This window comes from Triturus cristatus, chromosome 12, assembly GCF_964204655.1.
Source record: "Triturus cristatus chromosome 12, aTriCri1.1, whole genome shotgun sequence".
Taxonomy (NCBI): domain Eukaryota; kingdom Metazoa; phylum Chordata; class Amphibia; order Caudata; family Salamandridae; genus Triturus; species Triturus cristatus.
Genome location: NC_140595.1, coordinates 603,454,404 through 603,476,782, shown reverse-complemented (window position 1 = coordinate 603,476,782; position 22,379 = coordinate 603,454,404). Strand labels below are relative to the sequence as shown.

The following is a 22,379-nucleotide window of genomic DNA, read 5'->3' as shown; positions in this document are numbered from 1 at the left end:
TTTTACCTACCGTCTTATTGTTGACAAGGGAGTGTCCAGCGGAGATTGCTGATCTGTAGCAATTGATAGATCTATAAGATAATCCTCTATCGAATTGTTCGACAAGAAAATTAACTATATTGACGATAGGAGCTTCCACGGGATCCAGGTTCCTCTCCATGCACCAACAAACCCATCTTTTCCAGATGTTATTGTATCTATAGTGCGTTCCAGGTGCCCATGATTCACCGAGGAGAGTGAGAGCTGATGACGAAAGGCCAGACAATTCTTTGGATTGCGTGACACTTTCCAAGCAAGAAGGTTCAAAGTCCCTGAGGAGACTAGGTGATGATCTTCTCCGTCTGCGTTGGAAACCAGTCCCTTGCTCGCTGGGATGAGAAAGGGGATGTCGCAGGACAGTTCCAGAGTCGTGGGGAACCATGCCTGAGATGGCCAAAAGGGGGTTATCGGCACCAAGGATCACTGGTCTATTCTGACCTTCTGTAGGACCCTTTGGATCATAGCAAAGGGAGGGAAGGCATAGGCCTGAAGATTGGTCCAGCATTGGAGGAAGGCATTCACAGCCAGAGCGCCTGGGTCCGGCATCCAGCTGAAATATTGCGGAAGTTGGAAGGTTAGTCTGCTGGCAAACAGGTCCACGTCTAGTGGGCCCCAAAAATGAATTAGAAAATTGAAAACATTCGAGTTGAGTTTCCAATCGGTGAGGTCTGAAAGGAATCTTGAGTTCCAATCCGCAGAAAGGTTTGACTTCCCGGGAAGGTATTCTGCCTTCAGAGAGATCTTGTGTTCTAAACAAAACATCCAGAGTTTCTTGGCTAAACAGGATAGGTCTGCAGATTTGGTACCACCAAGGCGGTTGATATAAGAGACTGCGGAGATGTTGTCCATCTTCAGAAGAACAGATCTCCCATGGAGTGAGTGTTTGAAGCTCATAAGCGCGTACAGACCAGCTGTCAGTTCTAAGAAAATTATATGATTGGAAGATTCCGCGAGAGACCAAGCGCCACCAGTGTTCTGGTCGAGAAGGCGAGCACCCCAACCATGGAGGCTGGCATCTGATTCCAGAATAAATTCCGGAGCAGACCCGAAGATAGCTTTCCCATTCCAGGCATCCAAGTTCTCCAGCCACCATGAAAGTTCTGATCTGGCTTCCTGGTCTAGGGTCACCAGATCTCCATACCTGAGAGCCCTCCCTTTTATTCTTTGAAGAGCAAGGTAATTCAGCGGGCCCGGAAAGATAGCTTTGATGGAGGAGGAAAGTAGGCCTAGTAGTCTGGCTAGTTGTCGAAGGGTTAGAGATTCTTTTCTTAAAACATATCTGATCTCTTTTCGAAATTTTCGCAATTTTGTTGGAAGGAAGAAGGAGGAGGCAATTCGAGGTATCTACGGTGAAGCCCAGAAATTCTAGAGATTTTGAGGAGGTTAAGATAGATTTTTCCCTGATTATAATGAAGCCGAGACTCTCGATAAGCACCATCGTAGAATTGAGGTCTTACAAGATTTGAGAGTGGAGTTGAGACATGATAAGAATGTCGTCTAGATAAATAATGAGACGAATGCCCCTCTCCCTTAGAAGAGAGACGTTAGTTCTCATGATCTTGGTAAAGCACCAAGGGGCAGAGGATAGACCGAAAGGGAGAGCTTTGAATTGGAAAAGACGATTCTCCCAAGTAAACTGGAGAAAGGGTTGGTGTTCTTGTGCCATAGGGATGGTGAAGTAAACGTCTTTTTGATAAACACATTTTTTATTTCTGCATAAAGGACAAAATCAAGAATGACATACAACAGTTCGCTGAACTTGGCATCAGTAAATTCAATCAGGGAAGCATTGACAAGCAAATGTAAAAACCCACCCCTCCTCCCCAACCCCCCGTCCCCGCCCTCTGCGCCCCCACCCTTCAAAACAGGCCCCCCAGCCATTTCCCCCATACTTTGCGGAATTTTTTGGGGCAGCCCCGGGCAGCGTACAACGACCGCTCCTGAGCGGCACACCAATCCACCCCTCTACTCCAGGTAGCCCCTCTGGGCGGATCCGGCTGTGACCACACGGCCGCTATATCCCTCTTGGCTACCATTAGGGCAGTAGTGAGAAAGTACTTTTCGTTACGGGACCCATCCAGCCCGTCCGTGATGCCCAGCAGAGCCATTCTAGGATCATGGGGGACCTCCCATCCCAGGACCCCCGTTAGTTCGGCTTCAATCGTTGCCCAGTAACTCTCTAGGCGGGAACAAGACCATACCATATGGAAGAAATCTGCCGGAGCCACCCCACAGCGAGCACAGGAGGCGTCCATGCGGAGGCCTGCACGATATAGGCGGTCCGGAGTCAGATAAGCGGCGTGGAGGTAGTAAAGTTGGATGAGCCGCAACCTGGCGGAAGTGGTAAGCGATCGAGGTGCCATAAGGGCGTCCCTCCAGTCCGCGTCATCTAGGGGCCCCACCCAAACCTCCCATCGCTGTTTTAGTCCGCTCCAGTCTACCGGGGTATTGTTAATCAGGGATTTATATATGCGGGATATTCCCCCCCTTCCCCAGACACCCTAACATCACCTGAGCCTCGGGCGGGCTATGAGAAGGCAATCTGGAGTCCAGAGGGACGTGGGCTTGGACCGCATGACACAGCTGAAGATATCTATAAAATTGGGAAGGCTGTAGCGAGAAGCGGGTCCAAAGCTCCTGGAAGGAACACATGTGGCTCCCCTGCCATATATCGCCCAGGCTGGAGATCCCTAGAAGATCCCACTGCTGAAATCTTTCAAGTCCCGCCACCTCCCGCAGCCATGTTCCGTGCCAAAGCGGTGTGAGCTGTGTTTTCGTCCCCGACCAGCGGGTGTGCCTCAAAGCTGCGCGCCACGCCAGAAAAGGGGCCCGCACGACATCGGGGAGCGACAGGGGGACCGTTGCCCCATAGAGCATGTTCTGGATAGAGGAGAACCCGAGACATTGCACCTCGAGTCGATAGGCCGGATCGTCCCACCCATTCGAGAACCAGTCATGAATCACCAGTAGTTGGGTGGCCAAATAATATAGATATAGGTTAGTCATGCTCAGGCCTCCGTCATAGGAGGGGACCCTGCAGCGATCTAAGGCCAACCGGGGCCTGCCGCCGCCCCAGAGAAATTTAGTCGCCATCTTATCCAGTTCCCGGAACCACGGGCGCGGAAAGGGGCACGGAGTATTTTGTAACATGTACAGAAACTTGGGGAGGATCATCATCTTATAGAGGGTGACCCTCCCCAGCGGATTCAATGGGAGTGACTGCCACCTGAGCATATCTGATCTGGTCTTGTTGACTACGAGAGCCACGTTGAGGGCCCAACAGAGTTCCGGAAGGAGGGTGACCCAGATCCCCAGGTATTTAAATGAGAGTCTCCGGAGGGGAATATCAGATTGCCAGTCGAAACATTCCCTCGATGGGTGTAACGGGACCAGTACGGATTTTTTAGGGTTCAGATGAAGACCCGACGCTTGGCCAAACCGGCGGAGAATCTGGCGGACCTGGGGTCCCGAGGTCGCTGGATCAGAGAGATATAGGAGGACGTCGTCTGCGTAGAGGGCGATCTTGTCAGGGGTCATACCTGGCCAGTCCCACCCGCGGAGAGTGGGGTCCGATCGAATCAGTACAGCCAGTGGTTCCATGGCCAGAGCGAATAGGAGGGGCGAGAGCGGACATCCCTGGCGCGTCCCTCGACCTATGAGAAATGGGCGGGATAGAGCCCCATTGACTAATACACAGGCCCGCGGGCTCGCATACAAGACCGTGACCATGGCACGGAACCGGGGACCGAAACCCATGCGCTCCAGGACATCACCCAAGTACGCCCACCCCACTGAGTCGAAGGCCTTTTCAAAGTCGACCAGCAGAAGGGCCAGATAGGGGGAAAGGCGTCCGCGGTGTGCCAGGGCGAGATGCAGGCGCCGCAGGCAGTGTCTGGTCCCCTGATCAGGCATAAATCCACATTGGTCCGGGTGGACCAGGGAGGCAAGAGACGGGCGCAACCGCTGCGTGAAGACCGTGGCATAGATCTTGAGCTCGGTATTAATAAGGGATATCGGCCGGTAGTCTGAGCAGGACTGCGATGGGGGCTGCGTCTTGGGAAGGACAACTATGGTAGCTGTGTCCGTTTCTGGCCGGAACAAACCCGTCTCCACCACTTCTGCAAACAGGTCCCGAAGCCTCGGGGCCAGGGTCTCACGATAGTGAGCATAGTATTCCTGAGGGAACCCATCAGGTCCCGGGGTCTTCCCGGGCGCCAGGCGGCTAATCGCCTCCTCAATGTCCTGCAGCGCGATAGGCGAATCGAGGGTCTCAGAAACCTCATGTCCCAGCCGCCCAAGCACCGCCCCATTCGCCCCCAGCAACTCCTCCAAGGAGAGCTCAGACGCCCGGATTCGATACAACCGGGAATAATAGTCAGCGAAAGTTTGGGCCATTGCCACCAAGTCCGTGCGGGTTCCGCCCGCAGAATCTTCGATGGCTGGAATAATCCTGCCCGCCCGGGGGTAAGTGGCCAGCCGGTGGAGAAGAGTGACGTTTTTGTCTCCCCATCCGTATACCCGGGCCACCGAGGAGCGCCACAGAGTCTTTGCCGACTCCAGGGAGTGTAGGCGAATCTCTTCCCGCAGGAAGGCCAGGCGGCGCGACCGCATGCTGTCTCCCAACGTCCCCTGGTTGCGCTCCAGCTCCAAGGCTTGAGCTTCGCAATCCGCGAGTTTCTGGGATTGAGCACGTCTCTGCCGTTGCACATGCCCCTTAGCGGCCCCCCGAATAGTCGCCTTGCCGGCCTCCCAATTGACTGCAGGGGAGGGGACGGATCCCGCATTGTGAGAATAATAATCAACTATCTCGCCACCGACCACCTTCCGAAAAGCCTTGTCGTGGAGGAACCAAGCGTTCAGACGCCACATCGGACGGGCAGAAAGGGGCGGTGGGCCAAGAGCAAGGAGCATTGGCGAGTGGTCCGAGAGGCCTCTCGGGAGAATGCGTGCATCCTGCACCCCTGCGCATTCGGTAGACGGGACGAAGATGAGGTCGATCTGGGCATGGGAGTGATGAGCTGCCGACGTGTGGGTGTACTGGCGCGCCTGCGGGTGCCAGATCCTCCAAACATCGCACAGGCCCTGAGATTCAGCCCAGGTCGAGAGCTGATTTGCACGAGCGACACGGGCCAGGGATATCGGTCCCGTCGAATCCAGGTGGGGCGTGTAGACAGCATTAAAATCTCCGCCTAGAATGAGTGAGCCCGCCGGAAGCGTCGGGAGGAGGCCCGCGGTGTAGGAGAGGGCCGATGACAGGAGGGACGGAGCCGCGTAGAGGGACATCAGGGTGAAGGGTCGCCCCTCAAGAGTACCACATACCGCCACTACCATGCCCTGGGGGTCCAAATGCACCTGGACCAGGACAAAGGGAAAGGACTTGCAGAGCAGGATAGCGACCCCCCGGGATCCCCGCGCAAAACCTGAGTGCCACACCCTATCATAACCATAGCGGGTAAGAAAGGGACATTTATTGCCCAGAGGGTGGGTCTCCTGGAGAAGGAGCACGTCAATCTCTGTACGTTGCGTATATTTAAGGACCGCCATGCGTTTAAAGCGGCCCGCCCGACCCCCCCCCCCCCCGACGAAACACAGAGTGTCAAATGTTAGGGCTGCGAGAGAGGTCCGAGGTGTCCACCGACTCGTCCGGCCGGGTTGCAGCGCCCGCCAGCCGCGGGACTGGCGGGTGCAGTGAGGAGGCAGAAGAGGCCCTCGACCCCCGGCGCGGCCGCCCCCTGGAGCGCGTGATGATCGCCTCCTCCGCCGTGCGCTCCCGGGGTAACGTGCTATTCCGCCGGCGGGTCCTCGATGCCTGGGGCCTCCACCGCCCCCCCCCCCCGCCCGCCCATAGGCGATCCGCATCCAGAGCGGTGCAGGGGGTGCTCCTCTGTCAACCAGGACCAGGCCGCTCGTGGCGTATCGAAGAACAATGTCTTGTGTTGGAAGATGACCCGAAGGCGGGCCGGGAACTGAAGCTGGTACTGGAGGCCCAGGGAACGCATCTTCTGTTTCACTTCAGTGTAAGAGCGGCGCAGTTCTTGGACTTCACGAGTGTAGTCCGGGAAGATCATGATTTCGTGATTTTGGTAGTGGAGGGTGTCCGTGCGCCGGGCTTCGCGGAGAATGGCGTCCCTGTCTCGGAAATTTAAGATCTTGAGGATGAAAGGCCGGGGGGGCGCACCGGGGGGCCTGGGAGCCAGGGATCGATGGGCCCTCTCCACTACGAACGAAGCAGATAAGCTGTCCACCGGCATCCAGGATCGGAACCAGCGCTCCATAAAGTCGTCCGCCCGGCCCGATTCGACCCCCTCCGGGAATCCCACCAGGCGCAGGTTGCTGCGCCGAGCGCGGTTTTCTGCATCTTCGACCCGGCGGTGTAGTTCTTTAGAGTGGGTGGTCAGCTCTCGGACCTGGTCCTGCAGGTGGCGGATGTCATCCTCAGCGGTGGATATCCTGGATTCGGCTTCCGAGATGCGGGTGGTGGCGTTCCGCAAGTCCTGCCGGAGAAGAGCAACATCCACCTTGACCTCTCCCACCATGCCCTCCAGGGAGGCGCGAGATGAGTTGATGGCCTGCAGGATGGCGGCAAGGTCCGCAGCGGGGGCCGGGGCCGGCTCGCCCGTAGGGCCGGACCCCTTCTCAGAGGTCGTGAATTTGTCCATCCTGGTTTGGGTGGCCCTGGGCGCCGGCTTGGTTGCCTTGTCCTTACCCATGGTGGGGGCGCCCTGGGCGCAGCGTTCAGCGAGGCCGGGCTACGGGTCGGAAATACCCCTTCAGGACATCGGCGGATGCTCGAGGCGAAGTGGAGGCAGAAGGAGGCACGGCCGGGGGGTCCCGCGTAGAGAAACGGCCAGGCACCACCAGACCCAGCGCTCAAGCCCCAGCGGGCTTCCCAGCAGGACAGCCAGTCAGGCCCCCGGCCACAGCCGTGCCCGCAGCCTCCCACGGACAAGGCGAGGTCCAGCACCTCAGTTCAAGGCCCCAGGCCCATGTAGTGTCCCCCGACTGCTTCGCAGGTGAGAAACCGCCAAGGCCCCGATGCGTGTGTGCAGCCAACCCCTCCGAGGGGGCGCCTCACCAGCGCGGTCACCCCCCAACTCCAAGGGGGGGAACGGCACCACACGTCGGAACTCTTCTTCCGGGGCCCGGAGCACCGCGTCCCCAGCAAGGCCAGTCACTGAGGGGGGGGGGGGGACGGCACACACTCCCCCCCCGACCGCCGATGCGCGGCCCGAATCAGAAGAGGGCCCCTCTGCACCCGGAACCCCTCAGGCAGCCTCGGTCCGACGGGGCCAGCGCCACACTGCAGCCAGGAGGAGGAGGAGGGGGGAGGGCCCGGGCCCCCGGCCGCCGATGCCCAGCCCGATGGGGGGGGGTCTCCCCTCCGCACCCGGCCCCCACAGCAGCGCAGCCCTAGCGATTCTGTCCCTCGCAGCCGCACTCACCGCCTGTTCCACCGCACCAGTTCGCTCGGGGGGGTCCGCCTCACCACTCCTGGGCCTCCACGAGTCGCCAGCAGAGCAGGGCCTCGCTTCTCCGGTGTCGACAGGGCCCGCGGCCGCCGCCCCTCCCCCACCGGCAGGGTCAGGCCTACACCCCTCGTGGGCGCCGCGGGCTCAAGTTGCAGCTCGCCCGGGTCTCAGCTCCACAGCCGCCACCGTCCACCGCCGGTCAGGTTCCGCGGCGTCCAGGCGGGTCCCGCGATGACCGCGGCACCCCAGGATCGGGCCCGGGACAGCAGGGCAGCTCCGCACGCCTCCGCGCCCAGATCGAGCCGGCCAGGGCAGTCCAGGATGGAGCCAGGAGGATTTGTGGGGTCCGGCGCCGGGAGCCTTACTGAAAGGCGGCCATGACGGTCAGGCGCCACCTAGCGCACGAAGTAAACGTCTTTTAAGTCTAATTTCACCAACCAGTCTCCTTCCATAAGAAGGTCTCTGAGAAGGTGAATCCCTTCCATTTTGAAGTGTCTGTAAACTAGGTGCTTGTTTACCTCCCGAAGGTTTATGACTGGTCTCCACCCTTTTTCTTTTTTTTGAACTAGGAAAAGGGTGCTGACAAAGGTTTTTAGTGACCATGGGACTTGTACGATAGCTCCTTTTTGAAGCATTGAAGAGATTTCCTCTTCTACAATTTCCTGATGTTCTTCCGAAAGAGATAGAGGTTCTGGGGTTCGTGATTGAAAAGGAATGTCTATAAAGTCTATTTTGAAACCCTGAACGGTTTCTAGAACCCATGGGTCTTGAGTTAGAGTTTCCCAGATATGGTAGAAATATTTTAGTCTGCCCCCTACTTGGAAAGAAGAGGAAGGAAGAGGAAGACTTACTTTGAGAGTTGGAGGAGCTGGGATTTCCTCTGGATCTGAAGCCTCTGTTTCGTGGACGTCTGCCTCGTTGCGGATAATATTGCGGGTTGGATGGGTAGTATCCAATATCAGACATAAAATATAAACGCAGAAGAATGGCATAAAGGACGATAAGCAAGAGAGAATGTACTTATCTGCTTGTGAGCCGCATTTAAAAGAGGCAGTCTGTTTGTCTCTCATGCCTTTTATTGCTTCTACTCACTGCATTCTAGAACTGTTTTGCCTTTATGATGTAGTGCGGCTGCTTGTGATCTGCATTAAAGGATTAATGCATAATGTAGCCTCCGGTCTTGTAATGAAATCTTTGGTGTGCGTCATCTGCAGCACCCTCGCCCAAATGTATTTCCCTGTCCTAACTAACACATCTGCACAAAGGAACTAATTTGACCCCTTGTAAAAAAGTCACTCATAGAAAGTCCTACCTCAATCCACAACTGCAGCCCGGGTGCTACCTCTTCCGAACGATCATCAATGGGATTTCACAGGTGTATGGAACCTTTGGTGTGTGTCATCTGCAGCACCCTCATCCAAATGTATCTCGCTGTCCTAACACATTCGCACTGCGCGCTAACGCAGTAGGGAGGTGTTTCAGCAGGATCCAGGTCAAAAGAGCACTGGAAGGCTACCTGTGTTCCTCGTGACCTATAGCATCCCCGGTAAGTGGTCACCACCAAGCCACCCACTGTAGCTGGGCGGCTGGGTAGTAAAGCCCAAAGTCTGGAGCAGCCATTCGCCTTTCGTACTCCGGGAGCCGCAATTTCCGTAAGGTCACCTTACGCCTCGAGGATGCCCAATACAACATAAGTAGGCGACTATCCATACCCTAAAAAGTGCACTAGGTAGTTTCACTGGTAAAGCCGCAAACAAATATAGGGGCCACTGCAAAAGCACCATCTTAGAGATGGCTATCTGGCCACTAATGGAAATAGAAAGGGTACTCAAAAATGCAACCGATCTTTTCAGAGCAGAAATAGCCTGGGCAAAGTTATCCTCAAAGAGCAACTCCCTGACCTATTTATGGCTACCCCCAAGTATCAAACAGTAGCCCAGCACACTGCCAGAGTGGTCACAAATGACTTCCCAATGTCAGGGCACAGGGCTTATTCCAGTTAACATCAAGACCCGTCATCTCCCCAGACACCAACAGAGCAACCATTAACCCTTCCAAGACGGAAGTCCTGCCATGCATAGACAGTAGCATGTCATCAGCGTATAATGAAAATAGAGACAATCTTCAGTGATTTGCATGTGTCCATGCTGCTGTATAGTAAGCGCAAATGGCTCTAAAGCCAGGGCAAACTACAACGGTGACAATGGACATCCCTGCCTGGTGCCCTGCTCTACCGTGCATACGTCTAATATCACTGACCCAGTTCTGACTCTCGTCACCGGCAATTTGTACAACAACTTGGTCCATTTAACAAATTCAAGCCAAAATCGCATCCCATGTAGAGTGGCATATTAAAACTCCCAGTGAAGGGAACTGAAGGCCTTTGATATTGACGGATAATACTAGCGAATCCTGCAGGTGAAGCTCTCGCATGTCCAGGACATAAATCAACTGGTGTATATTAGGCACTGTGCTACAGTTAGGGATGAACCCTGTCTGATCAGGGTGTATCAGTTTACTAACATGGGGCAATATCCAATTCAAATAAACAACAAAAGAGTGCAGCCAACAAAAGAAGAGCCAGCAAAAGAAGGCGCTCTTGTTTTTTAAAAGAACCCTCACTCACCAACCTGGTTGGTGACATGCTTCATCATTGGTTTCCCACCAGAGAGGCTGAGGGCCTCCCTGGTGTGCTACGACGCCTAACTACAGTGGAGCTGGTTTATTTGTGATGTGAGTGTACAAAAGGTGAGTGAAAAAGTGGTTTAAAAATGCCTTGGTTTTATCCAAAATGTTTTATTGGTGGAAAACTAGGCACAAGTAAAAACAAGTGTGGTGGATGTTCAACAACTGGATAAATTAGCCAGAAACATCCTAGTGTGAAAGAAAGTGTATGGTCAACATGTTTCTGCCTCCTTTCGCTCTTAGCGAGGCATTCGTCAGGACCCAGAACCCCACGGCGGTATGCGCACGCTAAGGCGCACCCTAACCTGTGGTGTTAAAAGACCGAATTAACTCACGGTTATAACTGTACCTTCAGAATTTCTGAAAGCCGTATGAATCTGTAAAAACAAAAAGACACATAAAAAGACAACACAAGTCACATAACAGAAGATACATGATTGCTTAAGTGCTTGAATTTGTCTAGGAGTGACAAAGCTCATGCCGCTGATCAGTGCTCTTCAGTGTGCAGCCATAGGCTTATCACTAGAAGGCTATAGTGCTTATCAGTGAAAGTGACGCGTGAATAATTAGCACTAACTCATTGTGCTATCTACGTGACCTGGTGAAATGCCAGGCTCTAGGTTTTGTTTGACATTAGTTATGAATATCAAAGGCGCGCTTTATTCCTACACGCCAACTCGGGCGTTGCTGGTAAGTAAATCATTATAATAAGTGAACATGACTAAAAACCGGGGCACGAGCGGTTGTGAGGCTCGTGACGCCAGTAAACAAAGGCAGACTTAGTGTATAGAGGAAATCAGGCTTACTTTAGGTATATAGTAACCTTACAACATGGGCCCGCACTCAACATCATTAAACACCGCCTGCTCGAAGGCAAGTATTTCTTTAGGAACTGTGTGTGGAGGTGGGTTGAAGGTAGACTTTAGTCTCAAACCTGTTTCGCCTGAAGAGTCCGATGCCTCAGTTGGTCCTAGTTTTTCAAAAAAGGCTTTGAGATTTCTAATAACTCTGCTAACTCACAGTGCAAGCGAAACCTGTCTAGGAGTGTTCAAAAACATGAGTGTGGCCAAGTTTCAAGCTCTGCAATCCCTTCAGTCTAATACCTCTATTGTCATAAAACCCGCGGACAAGGGTGGGGGAGTGGTCATCCAGGACGTTGCGGAGTATGACAAAGAGTGCAGGTGCCTCTTAGATGACCGCAATAATTACACCCCATTGTCTACAGACCCATCTCCACAACTCAGGGCCACAATCACCAACATGGTCAACTGTGCAGAAGCCAACAGGTACATCTCCAAGCATGAAGCTGACTTCCTGACAACTGGTGATGGAGTTATCCCATACTTCTATACCCTGCCAAAAACACACAAGAACAGGACACTTCCCCCTGGACGTCCCATTGTCTCCGGCATCGGCTCACTGTTGGAGCCTCTATCACGTCACTGTGATTTTTTCTTGAAACCCCTTATACAAAAGACTTCTATCTACCTCAAAGACACCAAGAGCCTCTTGGCCCTCCTGCAAGATCTTACAGTTGAAAAGACTCTACTATTCTAGTCTCACTTGACATAGAGAGTCTTTACACCAGCATCCCCCAGGATGATACCATCTGGGTCCTCAGTGAGGCACTGAAAGAGGCCACCTAGGATTACCAGACCCCCAGACAGTTTGTTATCGAGTGCGCCACTTTGGCACTCAAACAAAATTTCTTTGAGTACAAGGGGGACCTGTTTCAGCAGACCACAGGGACTTCAATGGGCAGTACATTCGCCCCAAGTGTAGCTGGACTCTATGTGCATGATTTTGAGCGCAAGCACATCTTGACAGTAGACAACCCCTATGCGTCCTTTATATCTTTCTGGAAAAGATACATTGATGACGTTCTCGTCATCCTACAAGGACCTGAACGTTCATTGGTGGAATTCTTCGAATGGATCAACACTCGTGATGCCAACCTAAGGTTCACACATGCCTTTGACAGAGAAGAGATGATCTTCCTGGACGTTGTTCTCTCCAAGAGAGAAGGGAGACTTTCTACCCAGACCTACTACAAGCCCACAGCTAAGAACAACTTTCTGGAGTTCTCCAGCTTTCACCCCAGACCCTTGCAGGAAATTCTTCCTTATGGACAATACCTACGAATTAGGCGCAACTGTAGTAGGGTGGAGGATTACCGCTCTCAGTCGGCGGAGCTTACAAAGAACCTTCAAAAGCGGGGATACCCTGAGAGGATCCTCAAAAGGATTTGTAAACCGGCTAGAAATCTACCAAGGGAGGCCCTCCTTGAGGACATCCCCAAGCATACTGAAGATGTCCCGCTTACCTGCGTAACCACATACAGTGTTGCTTCTAACGCCAAAACGAAATCAATAAATAAACATTGGCATATACTTGAAAGCAACAACAGGAGGTGGGAAAAGCCTTTATTCTCTTTCAGAAAAGCCAGAAGCATCAGGAACACTTTAGTACATACGTGCCGTAGGAAAACCAACAATGATGAAGATCCCTCTGTGCTCAATGTTTAGGGCCTGCCCAAAGTCACTGGTCATTTCCCCAGTGGTTCGTGTAGTGTTTGCCACTTAAGTGCACCCACAAAAGCACTAGACCTGAAGAGTGGCAAGACATGGACTCAACGTTCCCACACTAACTGCAATTCGACCAATGTGGTATACCTTATTATGTGCCTGTGCGGATTAAGGTAAGTGGGCAACTCCCCGACTCGACACCATGACATCCTCTGGGTCCTCTGGAAGGGAGTATGCAGGTGCCATACGGGCGTATGGCTTTGAAGGAGTGTGTAGCGTGTGACTACAAGTCACCGCCCCCCACCAGGACCCATGTTGTAAGGTTACTATATACTTAAAGTAAGCCTGACTTCCTCCATACACTAAGTCTGCCTTTGTTTACTGGCGTCACGAGCCTCACGACCGCTCGTGCCCCGGTTTTTGATCATGTTCACTTTTTATAATGATTTCCTTACCGGCAACGCCCGAGTTGGCGTGTAGGAATAAAGTGCGCCTTTGATATTCATGAATTTGATGTCAAACAAAACCTAGAGCCTGGCATTTCACCAGGTCAGAATCTGTCAGATACGTCTCCTGAAGAAATGCAACCTGCACATCCCTTCGTTTTATATATAGGCCAAACCATTGTACTGTTTGGAGGGTGTGGTCAGCCCCCGAACATTCCAGGTAATCAATCTGACCTGGTCAGCCATCGTAACGTACATACGTGCAGCCTAATGTACCATGATACTCCAAACCAGACACTCAGTTGCAATGCCTATCCATTAGGTCAGAAGGATACTTCCCTTTGGGCCTGTTTGTTAAATATCACACACTTTTCACTCTTACTTTGTTCACAATCAACACTTTGTGTACACCCCTGGTCACATTGATTACCACACCTATATGATATTGAAAAATATTGTCTCTTTATTTATAAATAAATAACCCAGTCCAATATAAAAGACACTTGTCACATTTCATTTAAGCATCACAATAATAAAACCAATGTCACAATATATTTAAAAAATGCATAAAAACCTTATATAAACCTTGAAGAGATGTTCTTCTTTTATGTCCTGGTTCACAATTGAGGACACTTCATTACACAGAAAACATAAAACTAAGAATGGAAAACAGGCAGGGAGAGTACAATAGACAATCACATATGTCTTTTCAGCCACTAATCTGTTATAATAATAGCTAATTACAGAGTATTTTCTGAAAATTAATATCCACTGTGTCCTTCACTGCCCATCAGGTTTAGAGTCATAAGTGCATTGATGCGTTTCGGTGGATCCCAATAATTAAAGCCAGCTTCTTCAGGATAAATTCATTTCTCCCACAGTATCTAATGCACAATTCTGCCTATACCAAAAAGACATAAAGACAATAGTAAGCCCAAAATGTTCTTACATAGTTCATTTTTAACGTGTTTTCCCACATTTTCCTATCCCATTTCACATTGTCTCCTCATCTTCCAGTAACATTACTATCCCATAATAGTGTTTATATTTAACAGGTATAACATTTTAATTTTTTTTAAAGTTTTGCATCCGATCTAACCCATATCTCCACCTTCATGTGCTGGGGTTCTCATACATTTCATACTACATTCATTCAATCCCGCATTCTACCATTTGAACTGCTTAGCTATCTATATTTGTTCTTCGTATATACTAACCTTTGTTGCACATCCCTATACTCAATCATTACTTGAGGGGGCACCGCAATCTCCCAATTAGGGTGCAAAATCTGACTTGCTCCATACATCTATAATTCCACTCCTAAGGTGTCAGGTCATCGATATATCCATTCAATGTACTAAATCACGTTTGTGTTCTCGTACGACACCCAATTACTTTGCATTTCATTCTGTTTTCGTCTGGTCCCTATAATGTGGACCCAAAATGGTTTCTAAAACATCCACAGGGAATCTTATTATTATTTGTGTTGTTTCTCTCTCCCTCATCATGCTACAACCCAAATCCCTCGTCCTACCTTTCACGTTTCTAGAAGCAGGATCAAATTGAATTCCTCCTTTAGGATCGTGGTAGTTTTATCACCCGGTTTTACCTTTTTTTCTGACGTCCGTCCTCTGTTGTTGTTCTACAAACAGGAGATGAGGCTGTTTTCTATATGTGTGAAACAAAGGACATACGTTTGGCCACCTTTTCATCTTGGGTCAATGATTACAAATAAAATATTCTATAAATTCATGAGATGGATAAAGGTGTTTGTTTAAATTAAATTGTCTTCCTTTATCATGAGCATAGTTGCACCTTCTCCTGTAAATAATATATATCCAGTTTCATCTATAAACAAGAGAAATCACCCTCGTGCTCTTATCGATTTGCAGATAAGTTGCTCAACTATTCCCACACCCGTGATTCGGTAGCTTTACATTCTTATTCTCCCTTCGCATTATTCTCAGAGGGGTATCCCATACCAATTGGATAGCATCCCACCCTATTACGATGTTTAAATGGACCAGTAGGATGGCCTTACCTTACACATCGGGTTGCATCTCTTTGTCCTCGTCCAATCACATAAATAAGCCCGGCCGTTCTGGGTGTGATCTATATACTTCCGATTCCTAGGGCAAAGGTTACGCACTCCTTCTGCGTTATAGCTAGAGTTCCGTAATGAGCTCCACCATCTTTAAATAGTTATATTCCTTATTTTTATAATATCCCAAGTGGAGCTATCCTTCATTCTGTAATATAACGGGGATTTAATTGTAACTGTTCGTTTTTTTACAGTCAGACTTGCATTTTATAATTCTGTCACATCTTAATGTGATATCTAATTTAATGTCTATACTGCTTGCCTAACTCTATCCAGCCATTCAGTGCAGTCTCACCCGCCGCACACATACAACCAGATAAGTAAACAGAGTAATCAAGAGATAACAAAAAAAACTCCCACAACCCCCACCTCGGCCATATGTGATATGGATACATCCTGTTTAAACATGATAAGGCTAAAAGCCTATGAACTAAAGCCCATCAAATGAGGCTACAAGGGTCCATAACTGATAGTTCTGTAGGGGAGAGTGTCCAGTCAGCCTATAAATCAGACAAGCAAGGAATCAACCAAAAGGTCATACGTGGTGTAAGCTTCCCACACTCGCCCAGCCACCCCCGTGCAAAGCAGGAAGTCATAGTAAAACATTGTAGAATATATAAGGATAAAGGACAGCCTCGACAGCTCAACAACCTGAGCAGGCCCCGTTCCTCTCAGGACCCAGCTGCATCCCAAGCGAGTGTCAAATGAGATCATCAGCCATGTCTGAGGTAACCCCTCAAGAGGGTGTTCTCCAGACCTGATATCGTCGAGCCCACTGAGCTCGAGGTGGACCCCCTGCAGGACTGTGTCCCGGAATGCGGTGAACTTCCTTCATATCTCAGAGGCTGCAGTCTCCACCGGCCGCCTGTTGCCTGGTAGGTGTTTTCATCCCCCTTCTATGGAAACGCTGGTGTCTCGGACACTGAGGTTGGTGTTGTTCAGAACGTTCCAGGTGCATAGTTCGCTTTTTATAAAGTTGCAGCCAGTCCCATGCCGCAGCGGGGTCTGTGAATAAATGGGACTGGACTTCTGCTTGTATTCTCAGGCAGGCAGTCCTGGAACAGCAAAGAATTAAGTAACCCCAGTTCACAAAGCCTCTTCTTCACTGTGGTAAACAAACTCCTCTGAGATTGGACCTGGAGAGTAAAGTCTGGATAGGTAGAGACTGTAGCTTTCTCCACTGCGAAGGGGTCGTTGTTGCGCACCTGTTTGAAAAGGAAGACCTTTTTGTGGAAATGAAGTAGGTGGGCCACAGCTAGTTGGGGTGGGTGGGGCATTGGTTTGGGCGGCCCGGCAGGTACTCTATACGTGTGTTCCAGCACATAGAACTTTCACAAGCCCTCCTGGGCCACAACCTCTTGAAGCCAGTCCTACAGGAAACCAAGCATAAAACTGCCCTCTACTCTCTCCGGTAGCCCAGCAACCCTAATATCAAGTCGTGTACTGAGACTTCCATGGCAGACACCTGCTCTGACATTTTCTTAGAATCTTCACAGAGTAGACCCAGTTCGGCTGCTATAGAGTCAATCTTACCCTCTAGCTATTCTGCGATGGCATCGATCACAGCCAACAGTTTATCAAGCTTGCCTTCTAATTGAGAGGTACTCCACCCTTAGTGCCCGGCGTGAACCCCTCCTGGGGGCGCTTGTCGAAGCATCGTCTTTAATTTGCGGTGTAGGTGAGCAAGAGAGAGCAAGGAGTGTCAAAGCCCAATAACCAGGAGACGCCAAGGGCGGGCCCAGAAGTCACAACACAGCCAGCCATACCCAGGGCAAAAGCGAGAGTTTTGGTATGGCCAACAGGATGCAGGGCCACCACAAGGATTGGGGCCGGAGGTTGGCAGAGATGTCATATCAAGTTTAATTCTATATGTGCGTAAGTAGTGCTCACCATCCAGTCAGATCACCCTCAACATCTCACAGCCATGGCCCCGCCACCCATCCAACGAGACAGGGAGTAGCTGGCAGCAAAGAAGAGTTGCCTCCAGGCCTGTCCTCGGCACCAGCAGGGTACAAAACCAACACTCCTCGGAGCCCCCCACCCCAGGGGGACCAATCAGGGAAACATCCCCAGAGCCCCATCAATCCACAGGCAAGAAGGAGGAGCAGCATGTAAATGCGGGCGGGTGGGACCCAGAGTCTCCCAACCGCTCCTGTGGTGTCCAACCACAAGATTGACCAGCATCACCAAGGTGGTCAATGCAATGCACCTCAGGCCCACTAAGTCCTCACGTTCACCCAGCAGCGCCACCGCTAGCCAGGATATCCCCCCCCCCCTCAGGTATCCACAACACTCACTGCCAGGCAGTCTGTAAGTGCCCCAATGGTCGTTGAGCTGCCATGAATCACCCTGTCTTTTCCGCGGTTGCCGGTGTAAGTGTGCCGCGGGAGCCCCGCCTCTCCTGTCAGGGGTGGAAAGCGTTGCTGGCTCAGCTCTTTATCTCCAGGAGGGGGGGCCACTGCAGAAGGCACAACTGCAACAGGCGCAGAAGCAGCTCCTCGATTATGAAGCCACCATCTTGCCACCGCTGGGAAGCAGCCTGTGCTCAGCAAATCCAAGCTCCCAGCAGGTCTCCTTGCCTCAAGTTGCCGCCTGCTACCACCTCCAGGGCGTCAGCAGGCCCAGGCTCCTGTGCCAAATGCTGAGTGTGGGGGCCCAAAAAGTGGTGGCAGATCGCGAGTTAGTGGGGAGCTCACAAAAATTGTGGCTCACGGCATGGCGGTTAGCTCCACCCTTATGCTGCTAACTTCTTTGAGTTTACCTCCAGGCAGGGTTTTATAAGCAGGTCTTTGTACTCCTGCCCACAGACCTGCTTCTCTTCACACTGTGAACAGAGAAGCTTTGTCTTTTTAAGGGTAGCTTACAGCACCAGTTCTTCTCTTGAGTCTTAGGCGTGGTTGCTAGCCTAGAGGAAAACTGTGATAAGAGTGGTCTTGTTGTGCCAGATCTTTCCTTGGGCTGGTGCATAGTCTCTATACTAAGTTCCGTTGAGGTACAACTATAGGTTGGATGTGGCCAATATTTATCTTGCTTTGGAAGGCACTAACTACCTAGCAGTCAGACCCAACTTAAGTGCAAGGTATTTTGAAAACGTAATCTCTACTCTGATACAGAGAGAGTGGCTCTTACTTGGCTTTTCTAGAAAGACAGGAAGGACGTTGGTGACAAATGGCCAACCTGTGTATTAGCTGCAACCGAAACTGGATGTTCTTAAATAAGGTTTCCAGAGGCAGGCAACACCCAGCATAACAGAACGGGAGGGTCAGCGGCTGTGACAGGAAGAAACAGGTAGAAAAGCAGATGTATATTCCCTCATACACGACAGGTGCCTGGGGGCTAACTTCATGCAGGTTTCACTTCCATAGGAGAGGAAAATGCAATCTAAAGAGGAATCACCATATTGTGCAGATGCTCGCTCTAGCCTCTACACAATACCAATTACCCTGTTTGTCTGTCTGCAACACCACACGGGCCGGAGTAGCTAGCCCAATTATGGACTAGATTTGTGTTACAGGGGAGAACATTGATAAAGGTAAAAAGACTTGTGCCTCTGAACTGTGATTATCTGATTTAAGTGTCAAATTTCTCACTGGTGTGTTGTGTTGGGTTGTTGCAGCTGGAGGTGCATTTCGGATGCACAGAAAGTCCAAAGCTCTGTGTTTTAACATCAGGAAAATCATGAGGTACATCCAGTAGACGTGCACATTGTCAAGGCCGCTGTTTTCAGGGGGCTGTTTTTGGGGGGCTGCGGCAGGTGAGGAGGATTAGTTGGTAGTCCAAATATATCAAGCTTGAAGAAGTTGGCCCAGTCTGCTCAGCTCGTCCAAGGACTTTTATCCTTACAGTGAGGTGTTTATTATTATACTGTATGTTGTCCTATTAAGAGAGTAGAAGGTCAGGCTATATTGAAATTGTGTGTATATTCTCTTCATTGTTGGGGTTCTCATAATTGTTTTATATTGCCTTCCCTCAACAAAGGTCTCTCATTGTCTCTCTTATCTTCTAGTCTGACATGCTGAGGTCACTTGCTACCACCAGACCTACAGTGAACACAGAAGATCTGCTGAAAGTGAAAAAATTCACCGAGGACTTTGGGCAAGAGGGTTAAGATATCTACCATAGGGTAGTGGGTGGTAGGGACATGCCTTGCGAAAGTAGAGTGTTTACTTGCCAAGACCTCAGCGCCCAGTTGTATGGTGCCATGGCTTGGGTTATTTTAAGCTCACTACTAAACCCATCCCAATGAGAGATGAACTGTCCTTTTCTGTCAGGACGTTAATTGATCGTGAAGAGAGAGGCGGATGTGTTTCTCCCTGCTGGCATCATGGGGAAGCCAAACATAGCTCGCTTCCAGGACCTTTCTGACCCATGTTGTCTGCTCTAACCTCCGGGCCTTTTCGTGAGGATGGCATCAACCAATAAAACAGCAACTTCTTCCTGACCAGTATCCCACAGCCATATACTGAACAGGACTGTGCTCTGGACTTCCTCTGAACCTTAACATGTTTTCATACTTGCTTAAAAAAAAATGTTGCCTCATTTTCTCTTCATCAAAAATATTTATTTTCCTGAAAGCCTCTGAAGGAAAAAAAAAGAAATGTTTTTCAGAAACCGAAGTTGGCTGTACCTCCACAGATTTAATTTTGGGAGACATTTCAAAAGATAGGTTGATGGCTTTGTAATGCATTCTCAAAGTTTGATGTTCCGAACCCCAGGTTTGTATTGTTATCTTTGCACATACAGTCACTACAGGGTTTTTGTTCTGTTTTTTAGGTTAGTGGCTGCCTCCACCTCAAATTTTGCTTCAGAACCTGTCCATCCTGGATTTGCAGACGCTCGTTATTTGGTTAAGAACCTCTTCTATCCTACTTCTTCGAGAACTTGTTATACCCCGTCAGAGTCCATATATCATCTTCTCTAAGGGGCCCTATTCCACCACTCTCTCCAAAAACGCCATTCTGTGCTCACTTGGAAGAGTTTTGAACCAATGTCATGCTTAGTTTGGAGCTGCATGTCCCCATGCCCTGACCATAGAATCTTCCATTTTTGTCTGAGTGCATGGGTTCTGCTAAGTTTTAAACCCATACCAATTAAGTATGTGTATTTCCGTCTCTATTATTTTATATGGGCCTTTCTCCTGGACTCAGTCCTTTCACTAGCTGACATGATTTTTACAGTGTTTCCTTTTATGTTTTTATGTAAATGCCAATCAGTATTCTTGTCTGAAAGCCTACACACATCTCAAAGCTAGTCCTTGCATGGCCCGAAGGTTTGGCATGCCACACCACGTCATCAGTTTGTGCCTTCATTACATGGAGCTTTCCACAGTGTAACAGTCGTCACCCCTCTCTGTTTATTAATACAATCCCATTTTTGTTAAATAAATGGCACAAAGCACAGGTGGATCAGTTCCCTGACCTCTGAACAATACACATCCAGACAAATCTAAGATGTTCTTGTTTGCTTTCTCAGTAGTCTTGATTGATGCCGATGGAAGGTGGGTGGTACAACTTCATGCATCACTGCCTGATTTGGTGGTTTTAGCTAATTAGTAATTCCCCAAACATTAACTTCTGGCTTTGTGTTATATGCATCTTTCTCCATCTAAGTCCTACTGGCCTTTCGGAGACAAAGTGGGTTTGGGAAATCAAAACAGCCTGTCTGCCTCTATTATGAACCTGTTGATTTGGGTGATTATAGTTCTTTCAAGGGTGGAATAGTGTGTCGGCTTGATGTTTGAGAATTCCTTTACGTCCCGTGATCACTGAGCCTTGGGCTGAGTTGTTTCACTTCACTATATCCAAAACCACCTCTTGCCAATTACATCTAGAGCTGCAGCCCGTGTATATTTTCCTTTTCATGCACTAAGAAAAATGTTAGTCAAGGTATGAAATGTTGATATAAATATATTTAAATAAAATCAAAATGAAAGCTTGTTTTTTATTTATTTGTACACATGCAGTTTGATTTGTCAATTTGATCGTCTTAAACAAGGGAGTGGAACAAAGAACACAGTCACTAAAAGGGTTCATAATAATTATATAATGCTTCTTGGATTACATTGTTTCTGTTTAACTTTAGTAAAAACAAATGGGGCTCGGTTGAGTTCATCGTCCTGCGTTTCCTCCCAAGGATTACAGCTCTCCTGCTTAACATTTAAATTTGTTCCTGGTCCAGCTACTCAACTAGATGTACATATTGCATCTCCGGGTGCAACTGCCATTTGTGATTTAGACATCCATTCATATAATCTAATCGTAACGTCATGCTTGAACGATGCACTCCTCTGGATAAAGAACAGTGTCCTTTTGCATGAATAGTGACAACATTGGGATCCTTGTAATGACACAAACAGATCCTGGCCATCTCCTTTTCAAATTGTCTGAGGTCAAGGAACCTGAAGGCCCAGAAATCACTCACTGAAAAAGCTAGAAGCCTTGGGGCGCATTTTTTATTACAAACTCCAGTTGACTCTTCTAGTTAAGCACAGTGGTCAAAGGTACCAGCTCCCTGTGCTCTCACTGGGTGGAGTTGAGCAGAACTGTTGTCATGGCATGTGTGGATTACTACAACATAATATAAAAGGGCCTACCCAAAAAAACTTGTCAACCTCTACAAACATGTCCACTTTAAGCCCACTCTGAAAGATGTTCACCGGACGTCTGTAGAATCTATAAACAAATTCAAGGTGCAAAGGCCCACAGTCACTGCAGAAGTGTACCTATCACTCCATCGGAGCCAGAAACCTCCAATCAGCGTCCACCCATGTAATTTATCAATTATCATTCAAAAGGCACCGGATTGTGGAATGCCCACAATCCCTTCCTGAGATCCAAACCCAACTTCTTATGATTAAAGAAACTCATAAGCCTGAACTATTGTGAGTTACTTTCTGGCAGAACTCCTCCCTGATCAGGAGTCGCAATTGATGAACATCAGTTATGCGCACCACCCAATCGATTAGACTTCAGCCTCTATTGGTTCTTATCTTTTATGTAACTAAAATTGCCAGTTATTCTAGCACTTTAAACTAACTAAAAGGTAGTGGGTACAGCTATATAAAAGTCAGTGTCAATAAACAGGTAATGATATCAGAGTATTAATGAACAAGTAA

The 22,379-nt window shown here is 49.6% G+C and overlaps 1 protein-coding gene across 1 annotated transcript in view; it reads left to right on the top strand.

Annotated features, from left to right (window-relative positions):
- Positions 1-21,196, top strand: part of VPS4A (vacuolar protein sorting 4 homolog A) — a 209,656-nt gene extending 188,460 nt beyond the window's left edge. Inside the window, exon 11 of the mRNA XM_085636759.1 lies at positions 19,272-21,196. Within this exon, the coding sequence (XP_085492885.1) occupies positions 19,272-19,373 (102 nt within the window). The 3' untranslated portion in view covers positions 19,374-21,196. The remainder of the gene's footprint in view (positions 1-19,271) is intronic.
- Positions 21,197-22,379: the final 1,183 nt, after the last annotated feature.